Source organism: Lagopus muta, chromosome 2, assembly GCF_023343835.1.
Source record: "Lagopus muta isolate bLagMut1 chromosome 2, bLagMut1 primary, whole genome shotgun sequence".
In the NCBI taxonomy this organism is placed as follows: domain Eukaryota; kingdom Metazoa; phylum Chordata; class Aves; order Galliformes; family Phasianidae; genus Lagopus; species Lagopus muta.
Window position 1 is genome coordinate 52,436,301 of NC_064434.1, and position 15,673 is coordinate 52,451,973.

The 15,673-nt window shown below is 36.0% G+C and overlaps 1 protein-coding gene across 4 annotated transcripts in view; it reads left to right on the plus strand.

Moving 5' to 3' along the window:
• Positions 1-15,673, plus strand: part of LAMA2 (laminin subunit alpha 2) — a 323,287-nt gene that overhangs the window by 267,656 nt on the left and 39,958 nt on the right. For all 4 annotated transcript variants that reach the window (XM_048937148.1, XM_048937150.1, XM_048937149.1 and 1 more), the window contains 5 exons: positions 4,938-5,054; positions 7,713-7,895; positions 10,182-10,336; positions 11,862-12,005; positions 12,913-13,046. In XM_048937148.1, the coding sequence (XP_048793105.1) occupies positions 4,938-5,054; positions 7,713-7,895; positions 10,182-10,336; positions 11,862-12,005; positions 12,913-13,046 (733 nt within the window). The remainder of the gene's footprint in view (positions 1-4,937; positions 5,055-7,712; positions 7,896-10,181; positions 10,337-11,861; positions 12,006-12,912; positions 13,047-15,673) is intronic.

Consider the following 15,673-nt stretch of genomic DNA (forward strand, 5'->3'; position numbering starts at 1 on the left):
TCCAGAAATCCAGTCTGGGCTATGACAGAGGTGGGAGTGTTTTCTTCCTACGTTATGACATTCCCCTGATTTGTGGTCAATTACACTAGGTATAAAACAGCTGTTAATCACGAGAATGCTTTATATTACTACCAAAAACTGCTGAAACGGTCCTTACAAAGCAAAGCTTCTGACAGAAGCTATTAAAATAGAGATTTAATCATTCCATTCTCTGTGGGTATATAAGTTGGAAGGAATAACCCTGGTGGAAGAAGGAAAATTTGTATCTACTGCACTAGCTAAGAAGGAGTTTTGAAAATTTGGCTACAAATGAGTGAATGCTACTGCCTGTCAGCTTCATTCTCTCTGTGCCTTGAGGGATTCTTAGTTTGCCAGGAGCAGTTTTTCTTCTTTATAGTTTTGAATTTACTGTTTTAAAAATATACTTGCCCAATGCAGTTTGGAGGCGATATGTAAGCTTTGTCAAAACTGATCAATGAAAAGTAAAAATAAGATGTAAAAACACCTCTTCAGCTGGAGACAGTGTCAGGTGGCTACTGGAATTCAACTCATGTCATTTCTTTTGCTTAAGAACTGACAGGTTGAGGAGTGTTGTTTTGTCTGACAACAAGTGAATATTTTTAGCCAAAACATTTTTGAGCTGATAGGCACAGCTATATACCTTGGTTGTGTATTTTCCTCTCCTTTGGATTTTTGCTGGCCTGGCATATTGCATTCAGGAAATTACTGCCTAATATTTGTACGAAATGTTCAATGTTATAGTTGTACATGAAATTATACTGAAAAGACTCTTTTAAAAATGTTAACCATCATTAGCCATATTTCTCTAATTAAATCTTTTTTCCCTGTTAATTTGTAAATCTTGCTTCTTTTCAGGTTAGCAATTTAGCTTGTCACTCCTCATCCTCCTGATAGGATGAGACTGAGGGGAGCAAGACTGCTGCTTGCAAGAAGCAAAACAAACATAATAGAAAGGGATGCATGTAACTGCCAGTTAATTTGTGCAATATCCAATCAGTAAAAACAGCTGTGTGTGTAGCTTCTCAAGAGATTTCAACCTTTATTTTGTTTTGGGGAGCATACATTGGGCAACATGGCCTTATGATACCTTCTAAGACAGTCTCAACTATGTTGTCCTGCTCTCGGAAGATTCCTGTTTCCACTCACACTGCAGTGTGGTGGTATGCCATCAGTAATTAACCCATGCCACATACCTATGTGTTCTGTGGAGATTTGCAAGAACTCGTCTCTTGTAAAAATAAATCACTGCATACAAACAATGACTAAGTTCCTTAATGAAACATATAAGTGTAAGGATATTTTTTTTATTTGATTCACTGTATTTTATTCACTCACAAGAAAAATTATTCTATAATGCAATGTTTAATCATGGAAATATTACCAGAAATTTAAAGTACTTGTTTACATTAACCAAGCCAGAAAACGTAAAGATTCATACTTGCAAAGTCAGTCAGGATCTTCCATGCTCTTTGGGGTTTAGTTTTAGTAATTCATGGATGGTTTTGTAGATTTGAACCAAAAAATCCCTGTGCATTGATTGGCATCTTGTGCCATCTTTGTGCAGATCTAATCAAGTGGAAACAGAAATGACATATTTTTCTCAAGATATTTCTCAACCAACATTTAATGTCAGTTGACAGTGCCTGGCATCTTTCAGTACAGACCCACTAACCTCTTCCAAGTCAGATAAGTTATTCATTTTGCAAAAATTTAAATTGTAGCTGCCCATATTTTACCTCACCTATATGATTAATTTGAGGATCTCAGGACTTCAAATTACAGATGTTTTGTTTGGCATCCTTTGTTAATGCCAATAATTAAAGGATGGGGAAAACCTAATGTGAATTTAGTTTAGTTTGTGATTCATTGTTAAAATAAGCTCAAAATTAGCAAAGAAGCCATCTGAGTTACAGTAGGGAAATTTACTTAAAAATATAGTTTAATGTTACGATCACTGTGCAAAGTAAACAATTTCCATGAAAGGCTCCCTCAAGGCACTTATTTATGGCTTCACTATTTTAATATTTAACAAAAACACAGAACATTTGAGGAATTAAAAGAAAAAAATATTAAGCATTACATTTCAGTATTCAAATTCAAGAGTTTAGGGAAACTTCACTTAATAAAATCCATAAAAATTGCTGTCACGGTTTCAAAGCTGAAAACAGAAGTGGGGAAGCATGATTATGCAACTCTCTCTATAACTGGGAGATAATCTGAGAGATATCTGGCAGAGTAAAGAGGAGAAAAAGAGCTTATTTATATTAATTTAATGTAACAAAGTTAGTATACCACCACTTGAAATTAATCAAACATGTCAGGAATGTTAACAACTTCATAAACTCTAGCATTACAAAAAAGCCACCAGAGACACGAAAGAAATATCAGGCACCGTGATTTCAAAATTGAATGGAGGAAGTTAAAACAGTGTTGTCAGTGTTATTAGTTAATGACAAATGAACTCAGATAAAGTCTCAGATTCCTTAAGAGCAGAATCCTATGTGTTCATCCTAGTTTAACATCAAATTAGGAGTAGTTTCATTCATCTGCAGAGTCAAAAACTACCACTTAGAAATATTTTTGAGAAGGATAATCTTAAAATTTATGGAAGATTCTTCCCAACTTTATTCTACTGTTAACTGTGCCTTTCACACATGACACCAATATCCTATTCCTCTGTTGGGGCATTGCCTCCACGCACACCTGAACTGTTGCTCTGATGTAAATGAGGCAGAAAGATCCCTACCAGAATGGCATTTCAAAGGATCTAGCAACAAAAATACGATTCTCATTTGCATTCCATTCCCCATTTCTGTCTTGGAAATAGCCTTGGAAGATTTAGTTAATGATTTCTTGAAGGTAATATGCATTTTGTTTGATTTTTCTAATTTCAAGTTGCTCTTTGCACATCTAGTTTTAAGAAAACTCTCTTTTAGAGTCTATGGATTCCACAGTCCCATTTGTAACCCATTAATTCTGTTTATTCTCTCACAAAGGGTTACAGCTCTGATGCTGTTGGAGATCTAATATGTCTAATTATTGTTCCTTGTGGAACTTTCTGTTTTTCACAAGTATGTGACCTATTCACTGAGAAATCTCTTCTCCAGTATATTTTCCTATTCCAGGACCTACTTCAATATGTATCCAGAAACCACGTGTTTATTTTCAATAATCTGTCATATCTCTGAAGGTCAATGTCATACTTTCTATCTTAAACTACTTTTACACAAATTATTCTCCTCCTTCTGCTATCAAGCACCATGATGTTGAATTAGTTTCCCAACAAGGCATGCCTTTAAGGTAATAAATAACCAACTGTCAGTTCTGAAGAGCTCCATACTGATATGAAGAAATATTGAAAAATGGTTCTGAACATAGTTGTTTAAGCATTAAACATTTTCTGTGCCAAACTTAACATTAAAATTTTGAAATAATGTATGTTTAAATAGCTGTAAAGCTTAGCTAGAATCTCATTTTTGAGAGTTTGTAAAATTATTGCTAATGCTGAATATTGCTCCAAAAATCCCTCCATAATTTTTATTCAAAGCAATTGATGAAGAACAGAAATGATCCATAAAAGATAACATCCGTTTGTAACAGTCTGTAACGTACAACTGTTTTGATTAATTAGGATGACTTTTTCCTATATACATATGTACATCTTTCAGAATGTGTTGTTAGTGTAGTCTCCTCATATTAATGATAGGGTGATATGGTGTGTTTTCCTCAATTATTAATCAACATGGGTTATTTTTCAGAAGTTTCATGAGAGCTATGCCTTGGTCATTCCAAATGGTACAGTAAGCTCACTCTTTCTTTCTGATCAGTCTTGCCTCTTTCCACACAGTGGTCAAATCATTTGTCCTGGGCAACATCTTTAATATGAAAATGCGTGTAGTGTTTGGAAATAGGAATCAAGGCTGGGGGATGAGCTGCTGGAGAGGAGCTCTGCAGAGAGGGACCTGGGCATCCTGATGGGCGACAGGTTGGTCATGAGCCAGCAGGGTGCCTTGTGGCCAAAAAAGGCCAATGACATTCTGGAGTGCATTAAAAAGAGCATGGCCAGAAGGTTGAGGGAGGTGATCTTCCCCCTCTACTCTGCCCTGGTAAGGCCTCATCTGGAGTACTGCGTCCAGTTCTGGGCTCCCCAGTACAAAAAAGACAGGGATCTCTTGGAAAGAGTCCAGAGGAGGGCCACAAAGATGGTGAAGGGCCTGGAGCATCTCACCTATGAAGAAAGGCTGAGTGAACTGGGTCTGTTTAGCCTTGAGAAAAGATGACTAAGAAGGGACCTGATCCAGGTCTATAAATATCTAAGGTGTGGGGAGCAGAGTGGTGAAGCCAGTCTCTTTCCAGTGGTGAGTGGAGACAGGACAAGGGGAAACAGACACAAGCTGCAGCATAAGAAGTTCCGCATGAATGTGCGTAAGAACTTCTTTACGGTGAGGGTGATGGAGCACTGGAACAGGCTGCCCAGGGAGGTTGTGGAGTCTCCTTCTCTGGAGATATTCAAGTCTAGCCTGGACGCCTACCTCTGCGACCTGGTGTAGGGAACCTGCTTTGGCAGGAGGGTTGGTCTTGATGATCTCTGGAGGTCCCTTCCAACCCCTACAATTCTGTGACTGTGATTCTGTGACTAAACTTCATACTTGAATCTTCCAGTGGATCATTTTTATGTCTTAGTAAATCATTCCATCTGTGATTGCAATTTTTTTTTTCTTTCCTCTGTAAACCTCAGGAAAACCTCTGATAAACAGTACAGTAAGATGAACTAAGGCATTTAGATACAATGGAATCAGGGAACTTAAACTGAAAATGTTATCATTGATACCTACAACTTAGGTACATTACTTTACATACAAACTTACTTACATTATTTAATATCTTAAACAACTTGCAAATTATTGTTATTATAGAAAAGGAAGATAACCTGGACAGCATGCAGAACAGACTGAAAGATGCTGATGAGAAGAATTCTATTCTCCTGAAAACTTTGAATGAAACCTTTGGGAAGCTCTCAGCCATTCCTAATGGTAAGCTGGAAAAGTACTGCAAAGCTTGACTTATCCCTGCCCTATTTCATCATTTTCTATCACCGAAAATCTGTCTGACTTTTATCTGGTCCATGTCATGCGCACTTTGACCATGGGCTGCGGTACAAGGCACAGATAAGCTAGAAAGAATTGGCCTGAAAACAGATACCTTTATAAGTTTGTATTTTGACACAGTAAAAGGAGTTCCACTTCTGTAATTCGTAAAAGATTGGTTTCAGAAAGAATAAGGATTTAAGGAACTATGATACATCCCGAGGCAGTCTTTCCTTTAAACATAGAAAAGCATATTTATGAAACTCATGTAAAATGAAGCATGCTTCTTATGATAACATAAGAACAGTAAACACCTTATGACTTTTAAGAAAACATCAGAATGGAATCTTCTCTTTTTGTCATACCTTTCTAACATGCTTTCTAACACGTTGATATATACTGCAATATCAATTCAACGTCAGCTTGTTGTGTGTCTTAGAACTGGAACAGGCCTTCCTCAGTGAGCCCTAACGTACTAAGCATACTTACAAATAGTTTTACCTACCACTTCTGGGGGAAAAAAAAAAAAGAAAAATCTGTTATCAATTAAAATCCTTAAGTGTTGGGATGTTACCTACTTTGTGTTGTATTTTTGAGAGACAGAGCTACAATGCATTTTTCTTGTAATAGATGGAATGGTTGGGGTTTTTTGTTGTTTTTTTTTGTTTTGTTTTGGTTTTTTTTAGAAAACAAGGAACTTTTTTCAGTCATATGATACAGCTTTTATTTCTAAGGGACCATGCATTATGATAAACTGAATATAAGCTTAAGAAAAATCTCTGAAGAAAGTCTATATTCTCTCTGATCTGTGTAGGTCTGGAAGATCCAGACTACAAGTAAAAACTTGATGTGAGAAATGATTCATCTTACCCTTCGTTGTCTTCATGATTTCAGATAGCTGAAACATTTTGTTTTAGATGTAGCACTCCTTGAAATCAGACATTCACAAGAATTTGCTTTAATATGTCATCTCTTATGCCACTTTCTGGGTTTTGACCACAGGAATTGACATGACTGCTTCTCTTCTTGTGCACAGATAAATGTCTCGGTCAAATAAAATGGACCTTGGAGGCCAGTGGGCCTTAAGAGACAGAATAGTGAGTGTGAAACACGTAAAAGATACATGAAATATGCAGCCATTAGTAATGTAATAAGCTCTTGCCAGAATAGAGTTACAGGGTGCTTGCTCTTGGGACAAGGACACTCTCATATGCAAGTAGATTTGTTGTAAGAGTGAAATTCAAAGAAAATAAATGGCATGAATAAGAAAATACAGTAAATTAGTAATCCAATAAGGAAATAACCAATGAGGACAGGAGAGAAAATGACCCTGTCATATATTTTGCTCTTCAAGGTTTCAGGGAAACAGAGTACAGCTTAAACTAATAATTCTTGTATCTATGCTATAGAAATAGCCAAATAAAATAACGAAATTAAAACAAACAAAAAAAAGTCAAAATGAGATAGAGGGATAGATCAGCCTTAGGACAAGAACCTACACGTTCAGGTATAGATTAAAAATAAATATAATTGGTATGACAAATAGAAGGAAGTAACAAGGTAATCCCATTTTCCATTCTTCCAGAAAGTGGTGCAGCCTGTAATAATGAACTAAAAAGAGATACTTAGAGAAGATGAAAAATGAAATTGGCAGAAGGCAGTCAGAGAGCTCTCTCCTTTCACTTCTTAGTATTGATGATGATAATGGTTAATTAAAGGTTCTGTTGTGCTTTCAAGGTGCTACTGTATTTTGGGGTATTTTCAAAGCCAAACTTTCAGAAATAAGAGTGGAGTAGTTTGGAGCACAGGTATAATATGATTTCGTTCAAAAAAGTAAAAAGGGTTCAGGACAAAGCTTCCAATTCTCTACAGTCTTAGAAAGCATTGCCTTTTCTCTGGGCCATGGCTTGATTGCATCGTACTATCCACTGAATGTGAAGAACACATCTGTTTGGGAATTTACACTTTTGATTCCCTGAAATGGTGATAGTGTCTGTGTTTTCTCATGTCTTCATACAGTCAGGAGCATGAAGTCATGCCTGAGCAAATCTTGGTATAAGCACTCTTATCAACCATCTCTTAGCCAGAACTGGGAAACAAACACATCCTCCTTTGCATTCCCAGTCCTGCAGTGCAGTCTGTTAACTGCACTGACTACAACAAGGAGTTGCAGTCATTATGAGAAGCAGCACTTTTGCTGCATGGTCGTTTCAGAAGTGTCCAAGCTTCCAAGCTGCACTATGAAATGTTCTTATGACTGAGGGACACAAAGACATACTGGAGAACACAGCGAGACAGCAAAGAGCAATGTCATGATTTTGTGAGAAACAGGTAGCAAAGAATGCTCCTGTGAGTACCACAACTTCACTGTGGGGTGTTTTCTTCTTTTCAGGAGTATTTGTAATCTCAAAAAACAGAGGATCAGATTCTCCAGTCCAGACATATGATTAATAATGTCTTACTTACATATGAAGATCCTAAAGAGTAAAGAACTACACAACACAATTTGAGATGGTAGAAATTTGGCCCAACTTGTTTCTTGAGATGTATGAAAACAAACTCTGTACTCTAGGCAATCATTTAATTGTCCTTTTCTACCTACAGATACAGCTATAAAGGTACAGGCAGCTAAAGACAAAGCAAGACAAGCCAACAATTCTGCAAATGATGTCCTGGCCCAGATTAAAGACCTCAACCAGAATCTCCTTGGCTTGCGAAACAACTACAGTAAGCTTGCAGATGATGTGGCAAAAACAAATGCTGTTGTGAAGGACCCTATCAAGAACAGTAAGTTCTTTTTTGCTATGGATTTTCTGTTGTTGTTGTTTTGGTTTTCATTTTACATCTCAAAATGAAACAGACACTCAACAATTTCACCCTTATAGCATTACTATGATGGGATAAAAAGGAAACTATTGTTTCTATTTCTGCTGTTAGTCTTCTGTGAAAAAAGCTACCATCAGGAGGTTGAACAGGTAGTGGGTTGGTAGGTCTGATCCAAAGACTAGTCTTTAAACTAGATAGGTGAATAATTAAAGAATCAGTCCTTGGTTGACAATATACTACTTGATTCATGTAAAATTCCTTGCACTAACCCAGCCTCCAGTCAACCAGGTAATTACTTCTGGGTGAAAGGCAGTGACATCTTTCGTACAAGTTACTGTTTCTAGTAGAATACTGAAGACACTTAAGAAGAAAAAAGATAAAAAAGAAAATGTTTTTTAAGGCTGATTTTTTTGTTTTTTTTTGTTGTTGTTTTTTGTAAGGAAGCCTGTCACCAAATATAACAATTTCTTTAGCAAGCATTTTAGCAACTTCTTTAGCAATTTCCACTATGGTTATGATGGATAACATTGAATTCTAAATTGTATAACGTTTTATTGTAGATTACCAGAGCGTATTGCATAGGTTTGTACAGCCAGGGCTGAATATTGTTACAAAATTACTGAAGGACTAACTTCTCAGCTAATCTGTGCTTTCCAGGTTGTGGTCAGCTTAGCAAAAAGGCACCTAAAAACATCTAGTTTAGGAAATTGTCAGTCTCATTCTATGAACACATATCCTTTTCAAGTCCTAGCTGTACTAGCAAAATGATTGTCACTGTCTTCCTATCTGAAATTTCTGAACCTTCATCAACTGAAATACATGTGTGAACCCCAAAAATAATCATCAGACAGAAAGATCCCTAGAAGTTTAGACAACATTAAAAACAGTTTTTGATTGAAATAATGTGGTTATATTATGGCAAGTTATGCAACAAGCAGGTCTACAAGGTAATGATATCTGGCTTGGTAGTGATAACAGGCAAGTAGCCTAAACCTTCTTGACATTTCTGGATCTAGAATAGGCCAAATCTAGAATCTTGTCCTTTAACTTACTTTGCATTTGTGATTAGATCTTCAAAACATTTTCTTATGCTATGTTCTGTTTTTTTCTCTTTTTTTTGTCTCCCTATCTTGCCTACAGAAATAAGTACGTATGTCTTCTTTCTTGCTTTTTTAATTGTGCCTTTTCCAGTAGATAATGATGATTCATTGCTTACTGCCAAAGCTTATGCATGGTGTTCCACACTGCTCATTCAAATGGTTACTTTATGAAGGCTCTGAGATGAAGTGGCTTGGTAACTAGCCTAACTTATGAAACTTATAACAAACATGTTGAAAATTGGTCTGAGTTAGTATTCAAAAACCACATAACCAGACTTTCATGCTCTTTGTAAGCATTACCCTATTATAATAGTTACTATTTCCATTCTATCTGCATTCTTTTGGTAAGTACTGATTTGTCCATTTCACGGTCATCCACACAATTCCATACCCTCACACTAGTCAAGTGCTGTAATCTTTACATCTCCTGAAAAAATGTCAAAAAGAAGGCATTGTTCACCAGTTATAGGTTGAAAGGCAAAAAAAAATGTCCTGTGAAACTTAAAGAAAAAGAAAAAAATCTCCTTTGTAAAAACATTTTTCACTTGAGGGGGAGAAAAAAGAAAATATTTACATATGACTGTCATTTTTTTAAATCTGCTTTCAATACATATTCATAATTTTAAGCTATCAGATAATGTTAAGTGATCAGAATAAAAAAATGTTGTTCTTGTTGCCATTATAGACAATTTAAGAATGAACTTCAAGTTAATTCAACATTTAACTGCAATCCCCTAGCTCTTCTGCAGAAATTACTAATGGAAGCTAATCAATTTTCATTTATCTAGCATATTTTTTAAAAGTAGATTTAGAAAAAACACATGTAAATAATTCATTCGTAACTGTATTTTGCTCCAGTAAGTATTTTCATTGCTATTATCCTGACATGAGGCACAGTTACTGCTTCAAAATTCTTGTTTAACATCTGTATCTACTTCTGTTGCTACCTTAACTTCATTCTAAATGTTCATAAATGACCTAATTCTGTTGAGGTAGCTTCCTGGTCTGTGTATACCTCATATTAGCATATAATATTGCCTGAGTATTGTCTGTGCAGAATTTTCTTCTTTTTTTTTTTTTTTAAATAACAGTTTATAATTACCATCTGACACCGCTCTAAAACTGTGCTTTGTTCTTCCTTATGAAGTTGCTGATGCAGATTCAAGTATAAAACACCTGGAAAAGGAGGCAGATCGCCTACTAGATAGACTCAAGCCAATCAAAGAACTTCAAGATAATTTAGGGAAAAACATTTCTCAGATAAAAGAGCTGATAAACCAAGCTCGGAAGCAAGCCAATTCGGTAAGCCTTTTTCTCAATAAGATGACCTTTTAAATATTAGTGGGATTTTATTTTCTACTTTTATATTTATTTTCCTTAAGGTGAATACTTCCTAATATAAAAAAAAAAAAAAAAAATACGTAGAGAAAGCAAGTAATGGAGTATAATTTCTCAGATAAACAAAAAATTTTCTGATAATTTCCTCTCTGTGTTTTGTTTCTTCATTTAAAATGCACCATCGCTAAATGGATAATATCTGTTGGTCTGTATTTGGAAGAGTTACTATTTAAGAAGTATTGTAATAGCATAGCAGAAAAAATCACTTTGTCATTCATGACTGAGTACTGATAAAACCTCTGGTATCAATTCATATAACTTATATCACCTGAGAATGTGGAGTCTAAGGATGCAGACTTGGGTTGAGAGTATATTTCTGGTTTGATTACTGAGTTTGGAGTTTCTCTAATTCAGCAGTACTTTAAGCTTGAGGACCAGCTGGATAATGCTAAGGTTATTCAGCTTGTAATCCAATAGAAAATGAGAAAAATGTTCTTGGAGATAGTACGTTAGGATAATTCCTGAAAAATGGTTGGGGAAAAGAACCAACAACCTACAGAATAGGAGCCCAGAATGGATGTGTATTATGTATTTGCCCACAACAGCGGAACAAGTTACAGTGATGCAATAGCTTTCTTCTTATGTTCTTTTGTCTGAAGGCTTCTAAGTACTTACCTGCTCAGCTTTCTGAGGAAAGGAAATAGTCTGTTTGGTCATATAACAGGTCTCATTCTTTATAAAGTCTGCCCTAAGCAAGAGGCGATATCATTATGTACTACTCTAAAACATAAACATGTCTATCTGGAATTGAAATACGATTGTACTGTCATTATGTCTATGCTGGCATTATGAAAGCAAATAGTATGCTGTTTTCATCTGCGCTACTGAGCCTAAGGAAACTAGCACAAGTGTCCAAATGCATATGTCATTTGAGCAGTGAAAATGAAACCTAGTAATGAATACCAGTTCCGTTAGGGACTATGTGAAAACAGTGTTAGACACAACTGTTGGTTAAAAAAATAATTATTAAAAGGTGTCTTAAATTAGCATAATCAAAGACATTACAAAGAAAAATAGATCATCATCTCTACCCCAGAGGAATATGTTGCAATTCCTTCAGAAGCACTACGTATTTTCCTGGCTACGTATTCTACTTGTAGTCTGTCTCCATAGCCAGAATTCCCCAGCTGCTTGTGTTAGACCTACATATCTTCTAGCTATTTTTGATCCATATAATTGATCCTTTCAAACCTGAATGCTAGAAAGAGTTTGTATTGCCTTTTAATCAAAACATAAGAAACAATCCCAGAAAGAAAATTGCATTTCTACCTCTTGTACGTATCCAAGCAACTACTTGCTACTTGTAGCACAGAAATGGTAATGAGGAAGAAAAAACAGTTATATTTTTGTAATGATTTAGAAACATCTTTTGGTTACTTCTGGAATAATAAGCAGTAAACTAAATTTTTTTAATATGCTTTTTTTGAAGATCAAAGTGTCCGTGTCTTCTGGAGGCAACTGTATTCGGACATACAGACCAGAAATAAAGAAAGGAACATACAATACCATCATTATCAATGTGAAGACTGTAGTTGCTGACAATCTTCTTTTTTACCTTGGAAGTGCCAAGTTTGTAAGTTTGTCTCCTGCTTTTCTTGTCAGCATTGCTCAATCAAATCAGGTTACTGACAGACACAGAAGATGAAAAAGGCTTTTCTTTTTTCCACTTTGAGGCTTCAAAGTAGTAGTAGAGGATCTAAAATAAACTAGAGAGTTGCTTTGGTATTAACATAGGGACTGCTAAAATATAACTGGCAAATATTTTTTAGTATTTTAACTAGCTATAAAATCTAAGACTGCTACATGTGCTACATTAGGGCTTTAAAATTCACAGTGCAACCAAAGCATTTTGGGGGTTGTTTGTGGGCTTTTCCTTGGGGAAGAAGTGGCTAATCATCTTGAATCTGTCAAAGCTCCAGTTTATTATAATTTTATGTCAAGACTATGATTGCAAGCACAGTAATGATGAATGACTCAGTTTCCCAAGGGCACTCTAGCAGACAAGCTTCTAGAATAATCAACAGTAATTCAGCAAATGGGAAAAACAGTGCATTTCTAACATTTTGAACTATATACTTTATATACCTAATACAAAATGAAGAGGCTAGATGGCATCATGTATTAGTCTACAATCCTGACATGTTTCTGCCATCCAATGGATGTTTTACAAATAACGTCAGTCTGAGTTAAGTTCTCTTCTTACTTGCTACAGTACCAACATTTCTGTAAGTCTAGCAGCTTACATGCTATGTATCACTGACAGAAGTAATTTGTCATATTTGTCATAAGATTCCTTGCTTGAATCAAGGAAAGCAGGGAAAAGACAATCTCAGTCACTGTGAGAGTTAATTTTCATACTTTGTTGTCTGTAAGTGAATTTCTATTGCCCCATTCAAATGTCTTCTGAAATGTAAAGAGTTCTGGAGAGTTTTCTTTTATCAAAATATGAGACTGGTTCTGTTTTTATATTTTGTACACAGACAGACTTCTTGGCCATAGAAATGCGCAAAGGCAAAGTGAGCTTCCTGTGGGATGTGGGATCTGGTGTTGGACGGGTAGAGTATCCAGATCTGACCATTGATGATGGGTTTTGGTACCGGATTGAAGCCTCTAGGCAAGTACATATTTCACTTCATAGATTTGTTTCCTAATGAAAAAACAGCTAAATTAAGCAAGATTTAATTCCAATCCATTCTTATCATGTTTCACAGAATCATAGGGTTGAAAAGGACCTCTGGAGATCATGTAATCCAACCTTTCTGCTAAAACAGGTTCCCTACAGTAGGTTATACAAGAAAGTGTCCAAGCATGTTTTGAATGTCTTCAGGGAAGAAGACTTCACAACTTCTACAGGCAGCTCATTCCAGTACTCTGTCACCCTCAAAGCAAAGAAGTTTTTGTCATGGTTTATGGAACTTCCTATGTTACAGTCTGTGCCTATTATCCCTTGCTCTGTAATTGGACACCACTGAAAAGGACCAGACCCAATCCACTTGGCTCCCACTCATTAGGTAGTTATAAGCATTGATAAGATCCTCCTCTCAGTCTTATCTTCTCCAGGCTGAACAACCCCAAATCTCTCAGCCTCTCTTTATGCAAGAGATGCTCCAGACCCCTCATAATCTCTATGGTATTCCACTGGATTCTCTAGAAATTCCCTGCCTTTCTTGAACAAAGGAGCCCAGAACTGGACATGGTACTCCAGATACAGCCTCACAGGGCAGAGTAGTGTAGGCGGATAACGTTCCTTGAATGCTGGCCATGGTCTTTACAAATTCACCCCATAAGAGAATGTATATCAGCCATAAGGGCATGCTGTTGACTCATGCTCAACCTGTGGTCTACCTGATCATCCAGATCCTTCTCCACAGAGCTCCTTTCCAGTATGTCAGCTTCTAACCTATACTGATGCATGCAACTCTGCAGACTTCACATTTGTCCTCATCTCAGGTTTGTACATCTCAGGTTTATGGAAGTGTTTGCTGTGTTTAAAACATCTATTTTTAATGCAAGGTAATATCATAAGCAATTGTAGGCTGGTTTAGTGGAAGGTTTTGAACCTACATCCAATAATACCAAAAGTGAATACGCTGCAATTACTATTGAAATGTGAATTGTTCTGCTTCAAGAATATAATTTCATCACATATTTTCCCTCATGCATCAGCAATCCATGACTGCTTATACTCCCTCCTTTCTACCTTTCATTTCAGCTTTATGAATTCTCTTCTTCAACTAGCATCCTTTAAAAATTAGTTACAGGTTTTGACATTCAGACAGACAACTGCTATTCTTTTCATCTTGAATTTCAAAGAGTAGCACCATTTCTGAATTTCTGGTCTTGCAGTACTGCAAATGAAAGGCCTGTCATACACCAGTATCTTGATTCTTACTCAAAATGCCGTTTCCATAGCCAGAATATCTCTTCAAACTAGAGATGTTAAAAAAGATACAGCTTATGAAAAATCAAGGATAGAATATTCTCAATATGTTTCGTATTTCAGTCCAGTTGCTGAATGCTTTTGAACTTTAGATAAATAGATAACTTAATATTCAGTTTTCAAATTAGTTTTTTGAATTTTGTATTTTCCATTTAAATTGCATGTAACATACAGTTTAATAATTACAGCATAAGGATTATGGAACTTTATATCCATTATCCTTTCCTCTTGGATTACTCTCCTAGCAAATTAGATAACGTTGTCTATATTGCAATCTGATGAAAGCTGAATAATCCTTTTGCATCCCTACATGTTATATTTCACCTAGTATTAAATGTAGAAATGATAGTACAGTTATACACTGAGAGAAAGAAGAAAGGGAAAAGAAAAATTGTAATCCAGTTACATCCATAGCTCTGAGAGAAGAAAATGGCATCCAGTTTAAATAATTTAGCAAAATCACAGAAATCAGACATTCAGGACAGAGAAAGAAATAAAATCATGGCACTTTCTCTAGTAGCTGGCTTAATGAAATCTCGTTGCTTGCGAAATACAAGCTTGGTTATGATAGGAATAGTTGAAATCTTCATCACTTCATATTGTGCATACTAAAATAGCTTCATGACACAGTAATGCCAGACTTCTATTTAGAATAAAGCTGCTTCAGCAGAATATGGGCCAGGATATGGTATAAAAATTCACACATTCTACAAATGCACAGTGCCTATTAAGTTATTTGTTCTAGATACACAGGATGTGCATGCCATTAGTTTTAAACAAACTGCTGGATCAGCAATTTGGAACAATTACAGCTGCACAATTCAGGAGAATTACATGCAAAGGCATTAGTTGGATTTGTGGGATCAAGATGAAGAACTCGGGACTAGTTTTATATTCCTAAGGCAGACTTCATTAATTACGTGCCCTGCTGAAGATTTTCTGACTTCGAATATTTTAGTCCATTTGATAACGCTTCTTCATAAGCTGTTGAAGAGTTTTACTCATTACATTCTATCTTTTTGTTCTCTAAATTTCTTCTCAGTTCCAGCTACTTTTCCAGCAAACTGACAGAGCTGCCAGATGGCAGGACATCCACTTAGAGTGGAGGAGAGGTCAGAAAGGCCATGGGGAAATTCTGGCCTTGCTAAATTTTGCCTCAATGATGACAGGCATTGAAACATGTTTGCAATGGTAGATTTAACTATGTAAATATGATAGCTTTAAAGACTGATAGCAGGTTTTAACTAAGAGTCTCAAAAGGGCTTATAAAGAGAAGATGTGTTGGCTCAGAGGCCGTGAAA